This window comes from Mustelus asterias, chromosome 30 (genome assembly GCF_964213995.1).
Source record: "Mustelus asterias chromosome 30, sMusAst1.hap1.1, whole genome shotgun sequence".
NCBI classification, from domain to species: Eukaryota; Metazoa; Chordata; class Chondrichthyes; order Carcharhiniformes; family Triakidae; genus Mustelus; species Mustelus asterias.
This window is the reverse complement of record NC_135830.1, coordinates 9733992-9759533: the sequence shown is the minus strand read 5'-3', so window position 1 is coordinate 9759533 and position 25542 is coordinate 9733992. Positions and strand designations below refer to the sequence as shown.

Sequence of the window (25542 nt, the reverse complement as noted above, 5' to 3'; positions counted from 1 at the left end):
GGGATAATGTTCACTGTTTTATATTCGGGTCTGGGGGATAATGTTCACTCTTTTCTCTTCAGGTCTGGGTCAATAATCTTCACTGTTTTATATTCGGGTCTGGGGGGGATAATGTTCACTGTTTTATATTCGGGTCTGGGTCAATAATCTTCACTGTTTTATATTCGGGTCTGGGGGATAATGTTTACTGTTTTATATTTGGGTCTGGGGGGGATAATGTTCACTGTTTTATATTCGGGTCTGGGGGGGATAATGTTCACTGTTTTATATTCGGGTCTGGGGGGGAGAAAGTTCACTGTTTTATATTCGGGTCTGGGGGATAATGTTCACTGTTTTATATTTGGGTCTGGGGGATAATGTTCACTGTTTTATATTCGGGTCTGGGGGATAATGTTTACTGTTTTATATTTGGGTCTGGGGGATAATGTTCACTGTTTTATATTCGGGTCTGGGGGGGATAATGTTCACTGTTTTATATTCGGGTCTGGGGGGGATAATGTTCACTGTTTTATATTCGGGTCTGGGGGGATAATGTTCACTGTTTTATATTCGGGTCTGGGGGATAATGTTCACTGTTTTATATTCGGGTCTGGGGGGGGATAATGTTCACTGTTTTATATTCGGGTCTGGGGGGATAATGTTCACTGTTTTATATTCGGGTCTGGGGGGGGATAATGTTCACTGTTTTATATTTGGGTCTGGGGGATAATGTTCACTGTTTTATATTCGGGTCTGGGGGTGGGATAATGTTCACTGTTTTATATTCGGGTCTGGGGGGGGATAATGTTCACTGTTTTATATTCAGGTCTGGGGGGAGAATGTTCACTGTTTTATATTCGGGTCTGGGGGGGATAATGTTCACTGTTTTATATTCGGGTCTGGGGGGGGATAATGTTCACTGTTTTATATTCGGGTCTGGGGGATAATGTTCACTGTTTTATATTCGGGTCTGGGGGATAATGTTCGCTGTTTTATATTCGGGTCTGGGGGGATAATGTTCACTGTTTTATATTCGGGTCTGGGGGGGATAATCTTCACTGTTTTATATTCGGGTCTGGGGGATAATGTTCACTGTTTTATATTTGGGTCTGGGGGGGATAATGTTCACTGTTTTATATTCGGGTCTGGGGGGGGGGATAATGTTCACTGTTTTATATTCGGGTCTGGGTCAATAATCTTCACTGTTTTATATTCGGGTCTGGGGGATAATGTTCACTGTTTTATATTCGGGTCTGGGGGATAATGTTCACTCTTTTCTCTTCAGGTCTGGGTCAATAATCTTCACTGTTTTATATTCGGGTCTGGGGGGGATAATGTTCACTGTTTTATATTCGGGTCTGGGTCAATAATCTTCACTGTTTAATATTCGGGTCTGGGGGATAATGTTTACTGTTTTATATTTGGGTCTGGGGGGGATAATGTTCACTGTTTTATATTCGGGTCTGGGGGGGATAATGTTCACTGTTTTATATTCGGGTCTGGGGGGGAGAATGTTCACTGTTTTATATTCGGGTCTGGGGGATAATGTTCACTGTTTTATATTTGGGTCTGGGGGATAATGTTCACTGTTTTATATTCGGGTCTGGGGGATAATGTTCACTGTTTTATATTTGGGTCTGGGGGGGGATAATGTTCACTGTTTTATATTTGGGTCTGGGGGGGGATAATGTTCACTGTTTTATATTTGGGTCTGGGGGGGGATAATGTTCACTGTTTTATATTCGGGTCTGGGGGGGATAATGTTCACTGTTTTATATTCAGGTCTGGGGGATAATGTTCACTGTTTTATATTCGGGTCTGGGGGGATAATGTTCACTGTTTTATATTCGGGTCTGGGGGGGGATAATGTTCACTGTTTTATATTCGGGTCTGGGGGGATAATGTTCACTGTTTTATATTCGGGTCTGGGGGGGGATAATGTTCACTGTTTTATATTTGGGTCTGGGGGATAATGTTCACTGTTTTATATTCGGGTCTGGGGGTGGGATAATGTTCACTTTTATATTCGGGTCTGGGGGGGGATAATGTTCACTGTTTTATATTCAGGTCTGGGGGGAGAATGTTCACTGTTTTATATTCGGGTCTGGGGGGGATAATGTTCACTGTTTTATATTCGGGTCTGGGGGGGGATAATGTTCACTGTTTTATATTCGGGTCTGGGGGATAATGTTCACTGTTTTATATTCGGGTCTGGGGGATAATGTTCGCTGTTTTATATTCGGGTCTGGGGGGATAATGTTCACTGTTTTATATTCGGGTCTGGGGGGGATAATCTTCACTGTTTTATATTCGGGTCTGGGGGATAATGTTTTCTGTTTTATATTTGGGTCTGGGGGGGGATAATGTTCACTGTTTTATATTCGGGTCTGGGGGGGATAATGTTCACTGTTTTATATTCGGGTCTGGGGGGGATAATGTTCACTGTTTTATATTCGGGACCGGGGGGGAGAATGTTCACTGTTTTATATTCGGGTCTGGGGGATAATGTTCACTGTTTTATATTTGGGTCTGGGGGATAATGTTCACTGTTTTATATTCGGGTCTGGGGGGGGGATAATGTTCACTGTTTTATATTCGGGTCTGGGGGGGATAATGTTCACTGTTTTATATTTGGGTCTGGGGGATAATGTTCACTGTTTTATATTCGGGTCTGGGGGGGATAATGTTCACTGTTTTATATTCGGGTCTGGGGGGGGGATAATGTTCACTTTTATATTCGGGTCTGGGGGGGGATAATGTTCACTGTTTTATATTCAGGTCTGGGGGGAGAATGTTCACTGTTTTATATTCAGGTCTGGGGGGGATAATGTTCACTGTTTTATATTCGGGTCTGGGGGGGATAATGTTCACTGTTTTATATTTGGGTCTGGGGGATAATGTTCACTGTTTTATATTCGGGTCTGGGGGGGATAATGTTCACTGTTTTATATTCGGGTCTGGGGGATAATGTTCACTGTTTTATATTCGGGTCTGGGGGATAATGTTCACTGTTTTATATTCGGGTCTGGGGGGGATAATGTTCACTGTTTTATATTCGGGTCTGGGGGGGGATAATGTTCACTGTTTTATATTCAGGTCTGGGGGATAATGTTCACTGTTTTATATTCGGGTCTGGGGGATAATGTTCGCTGTTTTATATTCGGGTCTGGGGGGATAAGATTCACTGTTTTATATTCGGGTCTGGGGGGGATAATGTTCACTGTTTTATATTCGGGTCTGGGGGGGGGATAATGTTCACTTTTATATTCGGGTCTGGGGGGGGATAATGTTCACTGTTTTATATTCGGGTCTGGGGGGGGGATAATGTTCACTTTTATATTCGGGTCTGGGGGGGGATAATGTTCACTGTTTTATATTCAGGTCTGGGGGGAGAATGTTCACTGTTTTATATTCAGGTCTGGGGGGGATAATGTTCACTGTTTTATATTTGGGTCTCGGGGGGATAATGTTCACTGTTTTATATTCAGGTCTGGGGGGGATAATGTTCACTGTTTTATATTCGGGTCTGGGGGGGATAATGTTCACTGTTTTATATTCGGGTTTGCGGGGGAGAATGTTCACTGTTTTATATTTGGGTCTCGGGGGGATAATGTTCACTGTTTTATATTTGGGTCTCGGGGGGATAATGTTCACTGTTTTATATTCAGGTCTGGGGGGGATAATGTTCACTGTTTTATATTCGGGTCTGGGGAGGATAATGTTCACTGTTTTATATTTGGGTCTGGGGGGGATAATGTTCACTGTTTTATATTCGGGTCTGGGAGATAATGTTCACTGTCTGGGGTTTGTTAGCTCGGGTTGATTCTGCCTACGGTGCATTCTCAGTTGTCAGAGCTCTCATTAAAAGCCCTAATTTCCAGTCAGTGACTGAGTTGTCTCTGATGGGATGGAGAATCAGAGTGGGGGTAATGTGCTTCATGGACAGCGATGGGTGGGAGTGAGTATAAAATAAACCAGGACTACACCAAGTAGTTTTGAGAACATTGAAACCATCACAAAATATCACAGCATCATGTTGGAAAACAGAATACTTTATCTGAATCTTTGATCAATTTTGTTTGATTCAATATTGTGAGTGACTTGTTGGATTGCTGGTTATTTTCTAAAGGCAGCTCAGCACCATCATTTTGGCCATAAACTCGGCCCTGGTAACTGCTGCTTTTTTTCTGCACCTTCTGTTTTAATTTTAAGTGGAACCTTAATATTTGCTTGGTACACCGGCCGATTGATCTTTCCAGGGGTGAGTGTGTCTGAGAAGTATACAACGAAAAACATTCTCTATTTACCTCCTGCATTGCTGCAGTAAATATACATTGTTCTGACTCTGCCAGCAGGGCTGTGGAATTAATTGGATCGATCTTAAAGAGAGCCCGGCTGGGCAGGATAGAGTCACAGAGGTTTACAGCATGGAAACGTGAGCCAAATGGTTTCCATCTGTGATGTATCATTGCATAAAACAGAATATTCAGTCTCAGGAGAAAGAAAGTGAAATAAACCAGTTTCTGGGGGATTTACCCAATCAGTATGAGCACCTTCAGGAGAGCGGGGGGAGGGGGGAAACCAGTGAGAAATGTTTTAAAAACTCGGGGTGTTCCCACAGGAGAGCACTGGTTTAAATCAATTTTAGAAATAGAGAATGGCAGTGCACAAATTCAGAGGAATGTATTTTAAAAAATTAATTGATCTCAATTGCACAAGATAATTTTCTATTATGTCTTTGATTGACAATGGCGCTGTTAATTCCCAGGTGCCCCTGCGGTTGTGAACGTGCCCTATTGTTCCGGTGAAGTGGGCAGAGAGGGGAGTGATTTTTGGAGGGCAGAACTGGAAGATAAGATAAGCTGAATTTATTTTTACTTACTTTTTTCGGACTTGTTTTTTTCCTGAGAAACAGGAAACTGGAAGTCAGCCGTAGGGAGACCTGGGACGTTTTTTTTTTTTTGCCCACTAAATTTGAACGGGGAGGTAACCCGAGACTCTACACGTGTAGAGTCTCCCACCCTCCCTCCTCCTCTAACCTAAAAAAAAAGACTCGGTGTGAGAGCAGGTGAGCTTTCTTTTTCTTTTTCTTCTTTTCTCTTTCATTTATTAGTTCGGGAAGTTAGCAGGGATGTCAGTGCAGGCAGTGCAATGTTCCTCCTGTGGGATGTGTGAGGTGAGGGACACCATTAGTGTCCCAGCTGAGTACACCTGCAGGAAGTGCACCCAATTCCAGCTCCTTGAAGACCGTGTTAGGGATCTGGAGTTGGAACTGGATGAACTCAGGATCATTCGGGAGGCAGAGACAGTTATAGATAAAAGCTACAGGGAGGTTCATACTCCTAGGAATGAGGATACTTGGGTGACTGTTAGAAAGGGTAAGAAGCAGACAGTGCAGCGATCCCCTGTGGCCGTTCCTCTGTATAACAAGTATACCATTTTGGATCCTGTTGGGGAGGGCGACTTACCAGGGGTAAGCCATGGGGTACAGGTCTCTGGCACAGAGTCTGTCCCTGTTGCTCAGAAGGGAAAGGGGGGGAGGAGTAGAGCATTAGTCATTGGGAACTGCATAGTTAGGGGGACAGATCGGAGATTCTGTGAGCGTGAGGGACTCGCGGCTGGTGTGTTGCCTCCCAGGTGCCAGGGTCTTTGATGTCTCAGATCGTGTTTTCAAGATCCTTAAGGGGGAAGGGGACCAGCCCCAAGTTGTGGTCCACACAGGCACCAATGACATAGGTAGGAAAAGAGATGGGGATGTAAGGCAGAAATTCAGGGAGTTAGGGTGGAAGCTTAGAGCGAGAACAAATAGAGTTGTTATCTCTGGTTTGTTACCCGTGCCACGTGCTAGTGAGGAGAGGAATAGGGAGAGAGAGCAGTTGAACACGTGGCTACAGGAATGGTGCAGGAGGGAAGGATTTAGATACCTGGATAATTGGCGCTCATTCTGAGGTAGGTGGGACCTCTACAAATGGGATGGTCTTCACCTGGACCAGAGGGGTACTAATATCCTGGGGGGGAAATTTGCTAATGCTCTTCGGGAGGGTTTAAACTAATTCGGCAGGGGGGTGGGAACCTGGATTTCTGCTCCAGTGTACAGGAGGATGTGAGTGGTGAGGTGATGAATAAGATTTCAAGGTCGCAGGAGTGTACCGGCAGGCAGGAAGGTGCTTTGAAGTGTGTCTACTTCAATGCCAGGAGCATCCGGAATAACGTGGGTGAACTTGCAGCATGGGCTGGTACCTGGGACTTCGATGTTGTGGCCATTTCGGGGACATGGATAGAGCAGGGACAGGAATGGTTGTTGCAGGTTCCGGGGTTTAGATGTTTCAGTAAGATCAGGGAAGGTGGTAAAAGAGGAGGAGGTGCGGCATTGTTAGTCAAGGATAGTATTACGGTGGCAGAAAGGACGTTTGATGAGGACTCGTCTCCTGAGGTAGTATGGGCTGAGGTTAGAAACAGGAAAGGAGAGGTCACCCTGATGGGAGTTTTCTATAGGTCTCCGAAAAGTTCCAGAGATGTAGAGGAAAGGATTGCAGAGATGATTCTGGATAGGAGCGAAAGTAACAGGGCAGTTGTTATGGGGGACTTTAACTTTACAAATATTGACTGGAAAAGCTATAGTTCGAGTACTTTAGATGGGTCAGTTTTTGTCCAATGTGTGCAGGAGGGTTTGCTGACACAGTATGTAGATAGGCCAACAAGAGGCGAGGTCACATTGGATTTGGTACTGGGTAATGAACCAGGCCAGGTGTTAGATTTGGAGGTAGGTGAGCACTTTGGTGATAGTGACCACAATTCGGTTACGTTTACTTCAGCAATGGAAAGGGATAGGTATACACCGCAGGGCAAGTATTATAGCTGGGGGAAAGGAAATTATGATGCGATTAGGCGAGATTTAGGATGCACAGGATGGGGAAGAAATCTGTAGGGGATGGGCGCAATTGAAATGTGGAGCTTGTTCAATGAACAGCTACTGCGTGTCCTTGATAAGTATGTACCTGTCAGGCAAGGAGGTAGTGGTCGAGCGGGGGAACCGTGGTTTACTAAAGAAGTTGAATCTCTTGTGAAGAGGAAGAAGGAGACTTATGTAAAGATGAGACGTGAAGGCTCAGTAAGGGCGCTTGAGAGTTACAAGTTCGCCAGGAAGGAGCTGAAGAGAGAGCTAAGAAGAGCCAGGAGGGGACATGAGAAGTCTTTGGCAGGTAGGATCAAGGAAAATCCTAACGCTTTCTACAGGTATGTCAGGAATAAAAGAATGACTAGGGTAAGATTAGGGCCAGTCAAGGACAGTAGTGGGAAGTTGTGCGTGGAGTCTGAAGAGATAGGAGAGGCGCTAAATGAATATTTTTCGTCAGTATTCACACAGGAAAAAGACAATGTTGTCGAAGAGAATACTGAGATACAGGCTATTGGACTAGACGGGATTGAGGTTCATAAGGAGGAGGTGTTAGCAATTCTGGAAAGTGTGAAAATAGATAAGTCCCCTGGGCCGGATGGGATTTATCCTAGCATTCGCTGGGAAGCTAGGGAGGAGATTGCAGAGCCTTTGGCTTTGATTTTTATGTCATTGTCTACAGGAATAGTGCCAGAAGACTGGAGAATAGCAAATGTTGTCCCCTTGTTCAAGAAGGGGAGTAGAGACAACCCTGGTAATTATAGACCAGTGAGCCTTACTTCTGTTGTGGGCAAAGTTTTGGAAAGGATTAGAAGAGATAGGATTTATAATCATCTAGAAATTAATAATTTGATTAGGGATAGTCAGCACGGTTTTGTGAAGGGAAGGTCGTGCTTCACAAACCTTATTGAGTTCTTTGAGAAGGTGACCAAAGAGGTGGATGAGGGTAAAGCAGTTGATGTGGTGTTTATGGATTTAAGTAAAGCATTTGATAAAGTTCCCCACGGTAGGCTATTGCAGAAAATACGGAGGCATGGGATTGAGGGTGATTTTGAGATTTGGATCAGAAATTGGCGAGCTGTAAGAAGACAGAGGGTGGTGGTTGATGGGAAATGTTCATCCTGGAGTTCAGTTACTAGTGTACCGCAAGGATCTGTTTTGGGGCCACTTTTGTTTGTCATTTTTATAAATGGTCTGGATGAGGGCGTAGAAGGATGGGTTAGTAAATTTGCGGATGACACTAAAGTCGGTGGAGTTGAGGACAGTGTGGAAGGATGTTGCAGGTTACAGAGGGACATAGATAAGCTGCAGTGCTGGGCTGAGAGGTGGCAAATGGAGTTTGATGTGGAAAAGTGTGAGGTGATTCACTTTGGAAGGAGTAACAGGAATACAGAGTACTGGGCTAATGGTAAGATACTTGGTAGTGTGAATGAGCAGAGAGATCTCGGTGTCCATGTGCATAGATCCCTGAAAGTTGGCACCCAGATTGATAGGGTTGCTAAGAAGGCGTACAGTGTGTTAGCTTTTATTAGAAGAGGGATTGAGTTTCGGAGCCATGCTGTCATGTTGCAGCTGTACAAAACTCTGGTGCGGCCGCACTTGGACTATTGTGTACAGTTCTGGTCGCCGCATTATAGGAAGGATGTGGAAGCATTGGAAAGGGTGCAGAGGAGATTTACCAGGATGTTGCCTGGTATGGTGGGAAGGTCTTATGAGGAAAGGCTGAGTGACTTGAGGCTTTTTTCGTTGGAGAGAAGAAGTTTAAGAGGTGACTTAATAGAGGCATTCAAGATGATCAGAGGATTAGATAAGTTGGACAGTGTAAGCCTTTTTCCTCGGATGATGATGGCTAGCACGAGGGGGCATAGCTTTAAATTGAGGGGTGATAGATATAGATCAGATGTCAGAGGTAGGTTCTTTACTCAGAGAGTAGTAAGGGTGTGGAATGCCCTGCCTGCAACAGTAGTGGACTCGTCAACATGAAGGGCATTTAAAGGGTCATTGGATAAACATATGGATGAGATTGGAATAGTGTAGGTTGGATGGGTTTAGATTCGTTTCACAGGTCGGTGCAACATTGAGGGCCGAAGGGCCTGTACTGCGCTGTAATGTTCTATGTTCTATAGTCATTCCACAGGAGCCTATTGCGCAGGCGCAGTGCTGTATCTGGGGCATGCGCAGTGTCACTGCTCAGAGTCCTGAATGCGGGAGACGCTTTTTTCAGCGGGTGAGTCGGTTGGGCTGCGGGAGAAGTGGAGCCGGGAGTTGGGGTAGGGAGGGAGCGAGCGGAGGCTTCACAAACATCCGCTGTAGGCTGCACGGCCCGAATCAGACCCTGCAGGTCCCGGGTTTACAGCTCCCAGGCTTTTATCTCGGGAACAGGCCCCGGTTATCGGCCGCCATCTTGTTTCAGCGGGGAAGGAGGGCACATGCGCTGCTGTCTGTGACGGGTCACAATGGGCGTGGTTTCGGGGGCTGGTTCAGAACCTCTATCTTCAGAGGGACAATAGGTAGCAGGGCGCATGCGCAGCTATCCAAGAACATCGGAATAAGAATTCGAAACAGGAGCCCGTCATTCGGCCCATTGAGCCTGCTGCATCATTCAATAAGATCATGTCTACTTTGCTACCCCCAGCCCGTCCATACCCTTAACTCTCCTGTGGATCAAAACCTCAGCTTTGAATATATTCAATGACCTGCCTCCAATCCTCACTGGTGAAGACAGAGTTCCAAAGATCAACAACCCGCTGAGAGAAAAGATCTCTCTTCATCTTAATCTTAAATTTGAGATCCTTTATTTTTACTTGATTCCCACACCTGAGGAAACATCCTCTCAGCATCTACCTTGTCAAGCACCTTATATCATATGAATCACAGAATCCCTACAGTGCAGAAGCAGGCCATTTGGCCCATCGAGTCTGTGCCGACCACAATCCCACCCAAGCCCCATCCCCACAACCCCATGCATTTGACACGAGGGTCAATTTAGCATAGCCAATCCACCGAACCACAGTCTTTGGACTGTGGGAGGAAACCAGAGCACCTGGAGGAAACCCACACAGACAGTGCACAGAAAATGTGCAAACTCCACACAGACAGTGACCCAAGGCCGGAATTGAACCTGGGACCCTGGCGCTGTGAGGCAGCAGTGCTAGCCACCATGCCGCCCTTAAATTCCCAGATATTTCAATAGGATTACTTCTCAGTCTTCTAAACTCCAAAGAGTACAGGCCCAAGCTGCTCAACCTGAAAGATAAAACCCCTCATTTCAGGAATCAACCAACTGGATCTTCCCTGAACTGCCTCCACTGCAATTTTGTCCCAGCTGAAGTAATTCTGTGCCAGGTTAAAGGAGGAGTGAATGTTTGGAATTTCTGTTCTGGACAGATGCTGATGGATTTTGGAAACTCCTTTTACAGGGGGTTAGAAGGGAAAGATTTACACACAGCAAACTCAGACGAAAAGAAATGTTTGTCTGTCTTGAATTTCTAACCTTGAATTACACCTATAACTTTCCTCATTTACAGGGACAAGATTTGAAGATTGCAACATTTTTCCCGGACACCAATCTCTCTGAGATCTTTGCAGATGTAGACTCCAGCGGATTTAAAATGTTGAAAACAGTGAAATGGTTTTGGGGTGAGTGCTACTGAGCATTAAGTTAAATTCAGAGCATGCTCTGATTCCATGGATCTCGGGCTACTGTGACTCCTTTACCACGGATGGGCAGGCAATGGTGCAGTGATAGTGTTATTGGATTAGTAATACAGGGATCCAGGGCAATGCACTGTGAACCCTGGGTTCGAATCCCACAGTGGCAGATGTTGAAATTTGAATTCAGTAAAAATCTAGAATTGGAAGTCCATTGATGACAATTGTAAAAATCCATCTGATTTAATAATGTCCTTTATAGAAGGAAATCTACCACATCCCCCAGCAATGCAAGCCACTCAGTTCAAGGGCAATGAGTTATGGGCAGTAGATGCTGATGCAGCCAGCGCACAGAGTCACAGAGCAATACAGCACGGAAACAGGCCCTTAGGCCCAACTGATCCATGCCAACCATGGTGCCCTCCCAGCTAGTCCCAAATGCCCGTGTTTGGCTCATGAATTGGAAAGGATTAGAGGGATATGTACTTATCCAAATGCTTTTTAAATGTTTAAACCTGCTGTTTGAACATTCAACCACTTTCTCTGGCAGCTCAATCCATGTACACATCACCCTCTGCATGAAGAAGTTGCCCCTCAGGTCCCTTTTAATCTTTCCCCTCTCATATTAAATCTATGTCCTCTAGTTTTCAATTCCCCGACCCTGGCAAAAAGACAATGTGGGTTCATCCTATCTATGCCCCTCATTATTTAATACACCTCAATATAGTCACCCCACATTCTCCTACATTCGAAGGAATAAACCCGAGCCTGTCCAACCTCTCATGATCATTCAGACCCATTAGTCCCGGCAACATCCTCATAAATCTTCTTTGCACTCTTTACAGTTTATCAATGTTTTTCCTATAACAGGGTTACAAAAACTGTACACAATACTCCAAGTGCGGCCTCACCAATGACTTATACAACTATAACATAATGTCCCAACTCCTATACTCAGTGCCCTGACTGATGAAGGCCAGTGTGCTAAATGCCTTCTTCACCACTCTGTCTACCTGTGACATCACTTTCAACGAACGATATACTTGTACTCCTGGGTTCCTCTGTTCCTCAACACTCCCCAGGGCCTTACCATTCACTGTATAAGTCCTACCCTGGTTTGACTTTCCAAAATGCAACACTCACACTTAAGACCATAAGACATAGGAGCAGAATTAGGCCACTCGGCCCATCGAGTCTGCTCCGCCATTCAATCATGGCTGATATTTTTCTCATCCCCATTCTCCTGCCTTTTTGCCATCACCCCTGATCCCCTTATTAATCAAGAACCTATCTATCTCTGTCTTAAAGACAGTCAATGACCTGGCCTCCACAGCCTTCTGCGGCAAAGAGTTCCACAAATTCCCCACTCTCTGGCTGAAGAAATTCCTCCTTATCTCTGTTTTAAAGGATCGTCCCTTTAGCCTGAGGTTGTGCCTCTGTGCTCTGTATTATTTGTACTGAAATCCATTTGCCAATCATCGGCTCACTTCCTTAACCGATCAACTGATGAAGATCCCCCTGTATATATATATATTTCCAGACGTCTCTTCCCTCAGAGGGCTGTTAGTCTTTTGGATTTCTCTTCTACAGGGACCAGTGGAGGCTGAGGATCATTGAATATATTCCAGTTAGACAGATCTTTGACTGACAAGGGTGTCAAGGGTTATGGGGAACAGACAAGAAGATGGAGCAAAAGCTAAGATGTGGGGGGATTTCTTCACTCAAGGATGTGGTAAAGCTTTGGAATTCTCAATCCCTGAGGACAGTGAAACCTCAGTCATCAACTACTTGCAAGAGAGCGATTGATTGGTTTCTAGATATTGAGGATATCAAGGGATATGGGTTTAGTGTGGGGAGAATGATGCTGAGGTAGATGAACGAATTATCTCATTGAATAGTTTAAAAGGCTCGATGGGCCAAATGGCCGACTGCAGCTCCTATTTGTTATGGTCTCTGTGTCCAGGACAGGAAGCAGTGAGCATGGATCTGTCAATCAGCCTCAATCAGCACCTTCAGGAGAATTGGGAGGGTGAATATTAGATACAGCAGAGTGAGAATGGAGGGAGAGTGTGTGGGATGGCGATTTACAGCTTTTTGGGACTGAAATAGGAAAGAATGTTCCACAGAAACTAGAATTGTCTGTTCTGAATTTCTATCCTGTACTGATACTGATGACTTTTGTAAACTTGTTTTACAGGATCTTGAAAGAGGAATCACAGGCCGAAATCTCAAACGTCACGTCAGATCTGACAGAGTCATATTCCATGGGAGCTGAATATCATCGGCCTTTGAATCTAGAAGGAGAAATGGTTGTCCAGTCTGTTGATTTGAAAAGATTTCAAACATCAGTGTGACTGGAAAAGCACCAACACACGGCCACACTGGAGTGAGAGTCTTCCAGTGCACTGACTAAAGAGCTTTAACCAGTTACACAGCCTGAATAACTATCACACCATTCACAGCGGGGAGAGACTGTACCCGTGTTCTGTGTGTGGACAAGGCTTCAACTGATTGTCCACCCAAGGGAGAGGCAAGGACACCTGCACCATGGAGAAACCATGGAAATGTGCGGACTGTGCGAAGAGATACAGATACCCAAATGAGCTGGAAGCTCATCGGCGCAACCACATTGGGGAGAGGCCATTCACCTGCTCTCAGTGTGGGAAGGGATTCACTCGGTTATCCATCCTGCAGTCACACCAGCAAGTTCACACTGGGGAGAGACCGTTCACCTGCTCTCAGTGTGGGAAGGGATTCACTCGGTTATCCACCCTGCAGAAACACCAGCGAGTTCACACTGGGGAGAGGCCATTCACCTGCTCTCAGTGTGGGAAGGGATTCACTCGGTTATCCATCCTGCAGTCACACCAGCGAGTTCACACTGGGGAGAGGCCGTTCACCTGCTCTCAGTGTGGGAAGGGACTCTGTGATCCATCCAGCCTGCGGATACACCAGCGGGTTCACACTGGGGAGAGGCCATTCACCTGCTCTCAGTGTGAGAAGGGATTCTGTAATCCATCCAGCCTGCTGAGACACCAGCGAGTTCACACTGGGGAGAGGCCGTTCACCTGCTCTCAGTGTGGGATGGGATTCTATGATTCATCCAGCCTGCGGATACACCAGCGGGTTCACACTGGGGAGAGGCCATTCACCTGCTCTCAGTGTGGGAAGGGATTCACTTGGTCAAACCAGCTGCAGAGACACCAGCGAGTTCACACTGGGGAGAGGCCATTCACCTGCTCTCAGTGTGGGAAGGAATTCACTCGGTCATCCCAGCTGCAGAGACACCATGAAGTTCACACTGGAGAGAGGCCATTCACCTGCTCTCAGTGTGGGGAGGGATTCACTCAGTCATCCCACCTGCTGAGACACCAGCGAATTCACACTGGGGAGAGGCCGTTCACCTGCTCTCAGTGTGAGAAGGGATTCACTCGATTATCCAGCCTGCGGATACACCAGCGAGTTCACACTGGGGAGAGGCCATTCACCTGCTCTCAGTGTGGGAAGGGATTCAGTCTTTCATCCCAGCTGCTGAGACACCAACGAGTTCACGAGTGATTCCAGGGGGTTGGATTCTGCTGTTATTGTTTCTGCTCTCAGTTACATCCAGGACTGCATTTTGTTCATTCTCACAGTTGGTCAATGGGGAGGATGCTCTGATTGTGGGAAGGGATTCACTGATTCATCCGACCTGTTGAAACACCAGAGAATTCATAATAGGGAGAGGCCATTTATCTGCTCCGAGTGTGGGAAGGGATTTACTCAGTCATTCAACCTGCTAAAACACCAGCCAAGTCACACTGGAGAGAGGCCATTCACTTGCTCCAGTTGTGGGAAGGGATTTATTGATTCATCCAACCTGGTAAAGCACCAGCGAATTCACACTGGGGACAGGCCATTCACCTGCTCTGATTGTGGCAAGGGATTCAGTCAATCATCCAACCTGATAAAGCACCAGCGAATTCACACTGGGGACAGGCCATTCACCTGCTCCGTGTGTGGGAAGGGATTCACTCAGTCACCTCACCTGCTGAAACACCATCATGTTCACGAGTGACTGCAAGGACTGAATTTTGCTGTTAATCTCATCGAGGTCCCAACCATTTTCATTGGTGTCTGTTTCTGCTGATGTTAATAAACCCTGGCCCAGTTGTAAGATTTGTATTGTGGATTGTCTTGTCTGAGTCCTGAACTCGTAAATAAAAACAAGAAGTGCTGTAAAAACTCAGCAGGTCTGACAGCATCTCTGGAGAGAGAAACAGAGCTAATGTTTTGACACTGAAGAAGAGTCACATTCAACTGGAAACATTAACTGTTCCTGTCTTTACAGATTCTGTCAGACTTATTGAGATTTTGCAGCAACTTCTGCTTTTAGAATGACGGTGAATGCTGGATACATGAATCAGAGATTGGTGTAAAACTGGGATCTGCTCCTAAATGAAAGTGAAACAGCAGGTTAAAGTTTCCAGTCTGAAAAGTACCATGGTTGTTATACTATATATACCATTTTACGGCTGGTTTTAACTCATTTAAAATAAACCTATTTAAAATATATTTGTTAAAGTCAGTATTAAAATACGAGTTGGATGAGTTCACAGGAGCCTGTTAACCACTGGGACAATTATTCAACAAACATTGGATTTCCAGATAGAGAAGAAGCTGCAGTTTGTTTGCAGGAATTCCCTGTTTTATTGATGTGTGTGTGTTAGACATCAGGATAACTAAAACTGCACAAACCTGGACATCAATGGTGATATGATTGACAGTTACTCTGGGAATCACTCCACGGTGAAACTTCAGCACTGACACTGCTGAATTTTGTCGGCTCAGGGAGTGGGACCTCCAGGAGTGGACTGTAAGAAAAGCTGGGTTTCAGTATCCTGACTAATATACGGTGAGGAACCAGAAAAATCCTTACTGAGGAACTGCCTGGGGTTTTACCAGTGTAGGTTCAGGGGTGAATGATTCCTGACTCCCTGAAATGTCTGAGATTGAACCCAGTTTGGAACAAGATTCATTCAGTTTCCAGGAGAATAGAGACAAATATCACCCACAACTGAGAGAGAGAAAAACAGCCACCTTGATCAATGACTTGGATGAAGCCAGAATTGATGATACAAAGATAGGTAAAAAAGCAAGTTGTGAGGTTATTACAAAAAATCTGTAAGGGACACAGATAAGTTACCTGAATGGACAGAAAAATGGCAGATGGAGTATAGTGCGGGAAAGTGGGAGCTTTTCCACTTTGGCAGGAAGAATAGAGAAGCAAACAATTTATAAATGTACAGAAACTGAAGAATACTGCCGTAGAGAGGAATCTGGGTGACCTTGTACATGAATCGTGAAAAAATAGGATGAAGGTAGAGCAAGTAAAGAAGGCAGCAAATGGAGTGTTGGACTTTACTGCAAGGGGGTGGAGTTTGAAAAAGGGAACTTGCTGCACCTACACAGGACATTGCTGAGATAGCAGCTGGAATACTGTGTACGGTTCTGGTCTCCCTACTTATGGAATGACATGCTTTCATTGGAAAGTTCAGAGAAAGTTCACCAGGCCCATTCCTAAGATGAAGGTGTTGTCTTTTGAGGAAAGGTTGTGTAGGGGAGAATTCTCCCATCCCGCCCACCACAGGAATCGTAGCAGGCCGGGGGGTGGACCACACAAAGGTCCTTTGACCTCGGGGGGGATTCTCCGGTTTTGGGGCCAGCGTGGCCGGAGAATCCAACTCGTTGTCTTTTGGGGAAGGGTTGCACCTATACTCATTAAGTTTAGAAGAATAAGCGGTGAACTTTCTGAAACGTATAAGATTCTCATGGGGGGTTGACAGGCGAGAGGTCAAGAGGATGATTCATGAAGGAGTCTTGAACTTCATGGCACAGATCTCCAAGGGAGCCAAGTGTATTTCTTTAGCCCTTACAGACAACAATACTTTATCCTCACTTTTAGTCAGGTTAGCTGGTGTTGTCCACCCAATGGCACAGGCCCTGTTTCATGTGAGAGGATTTGATTTGATTTGATTTACGATTGTCACATGTATTGGGATACAGTGAATATTATTGTTTCTTGTGCGCTATACAGACAAAACATACCATCCATAAAGTACATCGGGGAGAAGAAGAGGGTGCAGAATATAGTGTTACAGTCATAGCTAGGGTGTAGAATAAGATCAATGTTGGTCCATTCAAAAGTCTGATAGCAGGGAAGAAGCAGTTCTTAATTCAGTTGGTACAGCGTGTGGGTGGGTGGGTGGGTGGGTGGGAGGATGGCTGCATGTGTTAGTTTCTGTGCATGAGGATGTGTGTATATGTGTGTGTGTGCGCGTGTGTGAGAGAGAGAGTATGTGTCTCTGTGTGTGGGTGTCTGAGTGAGGCTGCTTCTCATCAGTTGCAACACAAACCTTCATCCAAGCAGACAATGATAGGTCTCTGAGTTTCCAATTGAGTGATTTGAGTGATTCAGAGATTCTCCATCCAGAGTGAAACCACTGTGTGCTGTGTAAAACCTGACATATACACAACCAGACCCCACTTCTCCTGGAACAACGTGTCTGCTGCTTTCCTGATCCCTTCCTTTCCCCTCGCCATTATCCTCAGATAGTTCACAAATTCCATTGTACCTCATCCTCCAATGGTCTTCACTTTAAATATTTCCATCAGTCTTGCCAACAGATAGCAATGGGATTGCTGCTATCACAGTGATAAATTCTGAAATACTGCCTCTCTGATCTCGATCTCCCCACCATATCCTCACCTGAGTTCCATTTTTTAATATGAGGAAACTAATATAATTTAACTTTCAACAGCACCTTCCAACACTGCGACCTTTACCTTCCAATCCTACAAACTGTCCCACCTAGAGAACAAGGGCAGCAGATAATTGGTAACATGGACAACTGCAAGTTATCTAAAGAACAAAGAACAGTACAGCAGAGGAACAGACCCTTCACCGAAAAACAATGGCACCCAAGACTTAAACGATCCTGACTTGGAATCATGTTGCTGTCCTTTCACTGTTGCTGATCAAAAATCCTGGAAATCCCTTCCTCACAGCACTTTGGATGTACCTACACTACATGGACTAACAGCAAACTTATAAACATAGGAGCAGGAGTAGATCATTCAGCCCATGGCCCATTTAATTAGATCACGGCTGATCTGACGGTAACTTCAACTCTGCAGTTCAAGAAGGCAGCCTCAACCACCTTCTCAAGAATAATTTGGATTGGATAATCGATGCTGGTCGAGCCAGCAATGCCCACATTGTATAAACAAATATAAAACCCCATTAAAACTGGTTCAGCACACCCCCTCCACACAGAATGAGAAAGATTGGCTTTAAGCTCACTTGTTCCTTTATAGTCTGTTGTTCTGAACGATGACAGTATTAACCTTCTGTCTAACCTGTCTTTATGGGCGGCATGGTGGCACAGCGGTTAGCGATGCTACTTCACAGCACCAGGAACCCAGGTTCAATCCCCAGCTTGGGTCACTGTCTCTATGGAGTTTGCACGTTCTTTGTGGGTTTCCTCCGAGTGCTCCAGTTTCCTCCCACAGTCTGAAAGACATGCTGGTTTGGTGCATTGGCAATGCTAAATTCTCCCTCAGTGTACCCAAACAGGCACCAGAGTGTGGCGATTAGGGGAATTTCACAGTAACTTCATTGCAGTGTTAATGTAAGCCTTACTTGTGACTAATAAATAAACTTTAACTTTTCTTAACCCTTCTTGCAGTTCAATTGCTGAAATCAGTCCTTGTTCTAATGATGAGATTCCCTGTCTGCTGTTACTTTAGGAAGTCTCACAACACCAGGTTAAAGTCCAACAGGTTTATTTGGTAGCAAAAGCCACACAAGCTTTCGGAGGTCTGCTCCTTCGTCAGGTGAGTGGGAGTTGTGTTCACAAACAGGGCATATAAAGACACAAACTCAATTTACAAAATGATGGTTGGAATGCGAGGCTTTACAGGTAATCAAGTCTTAAAGGTACGTTGTTACTTTAAATCAGCCCTTGAATTAGTTGTGTTTTTTTCCCTCATGTTCCCACATTTCAGTAACAAAATGTTTTGTTCTTCGCTCTGACAAAGGGTCATCCAGACTCGAAACGTTGGCTCTATTCTCTCTCCACAGACCACCTGAGATTTTCCAGCATTTTCTGTTTTTGTTTCAGTGACAAATGTTGATGTGTTTGTCCCTACACCCACAGGGCTCCATCTGTTTGAAACCACAAACAGAAAGGTCCAGTTTTCTCCTGGACTTTTTTTTTATACTTTTCCAATTCAATCAAATCAAATCCAATTCAGAGTCTCAACAAGTTGAGACACTTCAGATCCAGGCTGACAGGACAGGGCGAGCGACCAAACCACCCTGTCCTGGGCCTGATCTACATGAGCCAAGCTGATTGGAGAAGGGGGACATGATGTGGAGATGCCGGTAACTTTCACAATGATGCAGAGTTTCAGCCAATGAGGGAGATCCGGGCTCAGCCCCGCCCCTCGTTCACTCCGATTGGTTGGAGGACCAGCCGCTCCCGCTCGGTCCTCCAGCCCCGCCCCCTCTTCCTATTGGGCCGGAGCTGCCATCAATCACTGCCTGGGCATTGTGATGTGGAGCATGCGCAGTCCGGATACAGGAAGTGGTTGTTGCGTTGCAATTCGGAGCAACTCAAATTTAGAAATCGCCGGGTAAGCGGGGTGCGATAGAGCCGGTGTGTGGGTTGGAAGCTTCAGAAGTATATGATAGAGGCTCCGAATCCCGAATAGAAAGCTCCCGGTCCCGCGTTTGCAGGCAGCGGGCCGCGTTCGCGGTTCAAGGGTAACGGCCGCCATCTTGAAACGGAGGGGATACAACATAGCGCATGCGCGGCCGCCATCTTTATTATGGGCAATGAGAAGTAGTGCGCATGCGCAGCGTGAGCCTGGAATTCCAGGTCAGCCCCGCCCCCTCCCAGGGACATAAGACCATAAGACATAGGAGCGGAAGTAAGGCCATTCGGCCCATCGAGTCCACTCCACCATTCAATCATGGTTGATTTCAACTCCATTTACCCGCTCTCTCCCCATAGCCCTTAATTCCTCGAGAAATCAAGAATTTATCAATTTCTGTCTTGAAGACGCTCAACGTCTCGGCCTCCACAGCCCTCTGTGGCAATGAATTCCACAGACCCACCACTCTCTGGCTGAAGAAATTTCTCCTCATCTCTGTTCTAAAGTGACTCCCTTTTATTCTAAGGCTGTGCCCCCGCGTCCTAGTCTCCCCTGTTAATGGAAACAACTTCCCTACGTCCATCCTATCTAAGCCGTTCATTATCTTGTAAGTTTCTATCAGATCTCCCCTCAACCTCCTAAACTCCAATGAATATAATCCCACGATCCTCAGACGTTCATCGTATGTCAGGCCTACCATTCCTGGGATCATCCGTGTGAATCTCCGCTGGACCCGCTCCAGTGCCAGTATGTCCTTCCTGAGGTGTGGGGCCCAAAATTGCTCACAGTACTCCAAATGGGGCCTAACCAGTGCTTTATAAAGCCTCAGAAGTACATCCCTGCTTTTGTATTCCAAGCCTCTTGAGATAAATGACAACATTACATTTGCTTTCTTAATTACGGACTCAACCTGCAAGTTTACCTTTAGAGAATCCTGGACTAGGACTCCCAAGTCCCTTTGCACTTTAGCATTATGAATTTTGTCACCGTTTAGAAAATAGTCCATGCCTCTATTCTTTTTTCCAAAGTGTACGACCTCGCACTTGCCCACGTTGAATTTCATCAGCCACTTCTTGGACCACTCTCCTAAACTGTCTAAATCTTTCTGCAGCCTCCCCACCTCCTCAATACTACCTGCCCCTCCACCTATCTTTGTATCATGTTTATCTCCAATTGCAGGAATTTGTTATTTATTTATTATTTCACAGGGCGTGGGCCTCAGTTGTGTTTATTGCATGCAGGGGAATATTCACAGTCTAAAGATGCTGAACTTAATGTTGAGTCCAAAAGGCTGTAATGTGCCCAATCGGAAGATGGGGTGTTGTTCCTCCAGATTGCATTGGGCGACACTGGGACATTGCAACAGGCCAAGGACAGAGATGTGGGCATGAGAGCAAGATGCTGAGTTGAAATGGCAAGTGACTGGAAAGCGAATGTCATGCTTGTGGACTGAGCAAAGGTGTTCTGCAAAGCAGTAACTCAGTCTGTGTTTAATCTCCCCAGCATAGAGGAGACGGTATTGTAATAGAACCATAGAAAAATACAGCTCAGAAACAGGCCTTTTGGCCCTTCTTGTCTGTGCCGAACCATTTTATGCCTAGTCCCACTGACCTGCACTTGGACCATATCCCTCCACACCCCTCTCATCCATCAACCCGTCCAAGTTTTTCTTAAATGTTAAAAGTGACCCCGCATTTACCACTTTATCCGGCAGCTCATTCCACACTCCCACCACTCTCTGCGTGAAGAAGCCCCCCCTAATATTCCCTTTAAACTTTTCTCCTTTCACCTTAACCCATGCCCTCTGGTTTTTTTCTCCCCTAGCCTCAGCGGAAAAAGCCTGCTTGCATTCACTCTATCTATACCCATCAAAATCTTATACACCTCTACCAAATCTCCCCTCAATCTTCTACGCTCCAGGGAATAAAGTCCCAACCTATTCAATCTCTCTCTGTAACTCAGCTTCTCAAGTCCCGACAACATCCTTGTGAACCTTCTCTGCACTCTTTCAATCTTATTTACATCCTTCCTGTAACTAGGTGACCAAAACTGCACACAATACTCTAAATTCTGCCTCACCAATGCCTTATATAAACTTACCATAACACTCCAACTTTTATACTCGATACTCCGATTTATAAAGGCCAATGTACCAAAGGCACTCTTTACGACCCTATCCACCTGTGACGTCACTTTTAGGGAATTCTGTACCTGTATTCCCAGATCCCTCTGTCCAACTGCACTCTTCAGAGTCCTACCATTTACCCTGTACTTTCTTCTTTGGTTTGTCCTTCCAAAGTGCAATATCTCACACTTGTCTGCGTTAAATTCCATTTGCCATTTTTCAGCCCATTTTTCTAGTTGGTCCAAATCCCTCTGCAAGCTTTGAAAACCTTCCTCACTGTCCACTACACCTCCAATCTTTGTATCATCAGCAAACTTGCTGATCCAATTTACCACATTATCATCCAGATCATTGATATAGATGACAAACAACAATGGACCCAACACCGATCCCTGCGGCACACCACTAGTCACAGGCCTCCACTCAGAGAAGCAATCCTCCACAACCACTCTCTGGCTTCTTCCATTGAGCCAGTGTCTTATCCAATTTACTACCTCCCCATGTATACCTAGCGACTGAACCTTCCTAACTAACCTCCCATGAGGGACCTTGTCAAAGGCCTTGCTGAAATCCAGGTAGACAACATCCACCGCCTTCCCTTCATCCACCTTCCTGGTAACCTCCTCGAAAAACTCTAATAGATTGGTCAAACATGACCTACCACGCACAAAGCCATGTTGACTCTCCCTAATAAGTCCTAATAAGTAATGCAGTGGATTAAATTGAAGGAGATACAAATGAAATGCTGCTTCACCTGAAGGGAGTGTTAGGAGTGTTGGACAAGGGGGATGTACTATTGCACCTTTTGCGAATGCGTGGGCATGTAAAGTGGGATGAGGGGTTGAGGGTGATGGAGGAGTGGACCGGGTATCATGGAGGAAACGGTCTCTGCAGAATGCTGATTGGGGTGGTGAGCGGATGTGTTTCATGGTGGTAGCATGCTAGAATTGGCAGAAATGATCACATGGTTAGCACGACTGCCTCACAGCTCCAGGGACCTGTGTTCAATTCCCAGCTTGGTCACTGGCTGTGCAGAGTTTGCACATTCTCCCCTTGTCTGTGTGGGTTTCCTCCAGGTGCTCTGGTTTCCTCCCATGGTCCAAAGATGTGCAGATTAGTTGGATTAGCCATGTCAAAATGCCCCTTAGTGTCCCGGGATGTGTATGTTAGAGGGATTAGCAGGGTAAATATGTGGGGTTTCGGGGATAGGACCTGAGTGGGATTGTTGTTGGTGCAGGCTCGATCGGCCAAATGGCCTTCTTCTGACTGCAGGGAATCTATCCTTTGATTGTGGCCGCTGGTGTTGTGAAAAGGCAAGACAAGGGGTGGGGGGGGGACACCTTTCACCTTAATCATATTGAGTGACAGAGTAGGCTTGATGGGGTGAATGGCCTGCTTCTGTTCCTATTTCTTACTATCTCTGAGTCCAAGACAGGAAGCCGTTAACAGAGATCTGTCCATCAGCAGAATTGCAAAGGTGTAGAATTACGTACAGCAGAGTGGGGATAGAGGGAGGCTGTGTGGTGTGGAGATTAGCAGATTTTGAGGATTGAGGGAGGAAAGAATATTCCTTAGAAACTAGAATTGTCTGTTCAGAATTTCTATCCCGGACTGACTGCTTAATTTTGTAAACTCTCTTTACAGGTATTACAAGGGAAAAGTTTGCAGATGCAAAACTCAGGACAAACATCTTGACTTGAGTCACTCGATTATTCTTCAACCTTTGAATGTGGAAGTAGAAATGTTTGTCTGTGGAAAAGATGTCAATCGTCAGTGTGACTGGAAAAGCACTGAGTTGCATCACATGTAAAAACATCATACCGTTCAGAGTGGAGAGAAGCTGTACACGTGTTCTGTGTGTGTGGACGAGGCTTCAACTGATCATCAAACCAGGAGAAACAACAAGGACACCAGCACCATGGAGAAACCCTGGAAATGTGAGGTTTGTGGGAAAGGATTCCGTGCTCCCTGTGAACTGGAAACTCATCAACGCAGTCACAGCGGAGAAAGGCCATTCACCTGCTCGATGTGTGGGAAAGGATTCATTGATTCATCCACCCTGCACAGACACCAGAGAGTTCACACCGGGGAGAGGCCGTTCACCTGCTCTGAATGTGGGAAAGGCTTCAGTGATTCATCCAACCTGCTGATACACCAGCGAGTTCACACTGGGGAGAGACCATTCACCTGCTCTCAGTGTGGGAAAGGATTCACACGGGCATCTGCTTTGAGGAATCACGAGAGCTTTCACACCGGTGAGGGGCTGTTCACCTGTTCTGACTGTGGGAAGGGATTCGCTCACTCATCCCTCCTGCTGACACACCAGCGCATTCACACCGGGGAGAGGCCGTTCAGCTGCTCTGACTGTGGGAGGGGATTCACTCAGTCATCAAATCTGGTGAGACATCGACGCATTCACACCAGGGAGACGCCATTCACCTGCTCCGTGCGTGGGAAGGGATTCAGTCAGTCTGACAGTCTGCTGGGACAACGAGGCACCCACACCAATGAGACACATTTTAAATGCTCTGACTGTGGGAGTTGCTTCATACAATCTGTGCTGCTGGACACTGAGGAGAGACCGTTCAGCTGCTCTCACTGCACAAAGAGCTTTAGAATGTCATACGATCTGCTGAGACATCAGAGAGTTCACACCGGGGAGAAGCCATTCACCTGTTCTGACTGTGGGAAGGGGTTCAGTGATTCATCCAACCTGCAGAGACACCAACGAGTTCACACTGGGGAGAAGCCATTCACCTGCTCTCAGTGTGGGAAAGGATTCACTCAGTCATCCCACCTGCAGACACACCAGCGAGTTCACAATGGGGAGAGATCGTTCACCTGCTCCGTGTGTGAGAAAGGATTCAATGATTTATCCAATTTACTGAGACACCAACGATTTCATAACGCAGAGATTCATTCACCTGCTGTGTGTGGGCAGGGATTCACTTGTTCATCCAAACTGCTGAGACACCAAGGCAGTTACAGTGATTCGATGCTCTGACTGTGGCTGTTAATCGCATCAATTGAGCGACTACATAGAAAGGGAGACTAACAACGAGTTACTTTAGGAGGTATACACCTGTCATGTTTCACTCTGAATAAATCTATTCCAAGTAAAGATTGGCTCCAGTTTCTTCCTTCACCATAAGACTGTCAGGAATAATAGATGGTCACAGAATTCTTGCTGAATGTTGGAAACTCAAGAAAAATAAAATTTCAGGCAGAAGATTACAATCCCAGCAGCTTTTGTGAGGATGGCTGAAAGTGAGTGGGAATTGTCAGGGTCTGATTTCCCACCGATGTTCTCGGAGTCTGAACCATAAGACCAGTGGAAGAATGAAGTGGAGATGTGGACAGGGGTTACATTTCGACCAAGGAGGAAACAAGGTCCGGCCTTGGCATTGTCACTTCCTCATTAAAGAAAGCTGAATACCTTCTTTAAACCAACAAAGCTACACAATTCTTTTTACCAAAATGAACTTTATTGTACATAATACTATTTTGTTTTAATTCTTTTAATTTAACACTATTATTTATAACTGTGTGTGATGTGTTCAGGTTTACTTTTTACATGCCCAGATTCTCTCACAAGGCACAATCTGGAAGTTATTTATTTCTGTCTAGACCACAATAAACATACCACTGTCCCTTGGGAGAATTCTCCTCAGCTCCAGTTATTCTCCAAGGTAAAACTTTCATTTACCAGCCCCTGTCTATAAATGGTCAGACTTTTGTTCTCATTCCACACGCTAATCTGCTGTAGGTCATTGGTCCAAATTTTCTTCACCATTTCCAGAATGTCATTCAAATACTTCTGATGTTTAAGCAAAATGGTTTGCTGCTCCTGTTTGTTCTTTGAACATTTCATAATCCTGGAGTTTCTCCTGATCTAATTCAGATTGAGTTTTATTTAATTTCTTTCCAGCGATGTCGAAGCTTCTTCATTCTGGACTTTCATTTTGTTTTCTAACATTTTGAATCTTCCTCATCACTCACAAACTACTCATTCCAATCATTGGGGGGGGTTTAAATATTTTTTTTAAAATAATTTGTCCATTTCTCTGAACTCCTGTTGTTGTTATTTCTTGTTCTGTCTCAGCAATAGCAGCTACTCAGTGTCAATTGTCATTCACTATTTGAGGTCTTATTTCCTCTGGTGGTGGACTTTTATCTTGAAATGTTTCCAGCACTT

The 25542-nt window shown here is 45.5% G+C and overlaps 2 protein-coding genes across 2 annotated transcripts in view; both read left to right on the top strand.

Moving 5' to 3' along the window:
* Positions 1 to 25542, top strand: part of LOC144481017 (uncharacterized) — a 192388-nt gene that overhangs the window by 154721 nt on the left and 12125 nt on the right. The gene's annotated exons all lie outside the window — the stretch shown is intronic.
* LOC144480739 (uncharacterized) lies at positions 5062 to 25455 on the top strand. The gene is made up of 5 exons (XM_078200322.1): positions 5062 to 10513; positions 12723 to 13920; positions 14252 to 14503; positions 23358 to 23745; positions 25450 to 25455. The coding sequence occupies exons 2-5, from the start codon at positions 13073 to 13075 to the stop codon at positions 25453 to 25455; spliced, it is 1494 nt and encodes a 497-aa protein (XP_078056448.1). The 5' UTR covers positions 5062 to 10513; positions 12723 to 13072.

What these genes read in the sequence shown, in the direction of transcription:
- LOC144480739 (XM_078200322.1), top strand. Translation starts at nt 13,073, where the DNA reads ATGGAGAAACCATGGAAATGTGCGGACTGTGCGAAGAGATACAGATAC. An exon ending in CGAATTCACACTGGGGAGAG is followed by an intron (nt 13,921 to 14,251) that starts GCCGTTCACCTG and finishes TAATAGGGAGAG; the next exon opens with GCCATTTATCTGCTCCGAGT. An exon ending in CGAATTCACACTGGGGACAG is followed by an intron (nt 14,504 to 23,357) that starts GCCATTCACCTG and finishes CAGCGGAGAAAG; the next exon opens with GCCATTCACCTGCTCGATGT.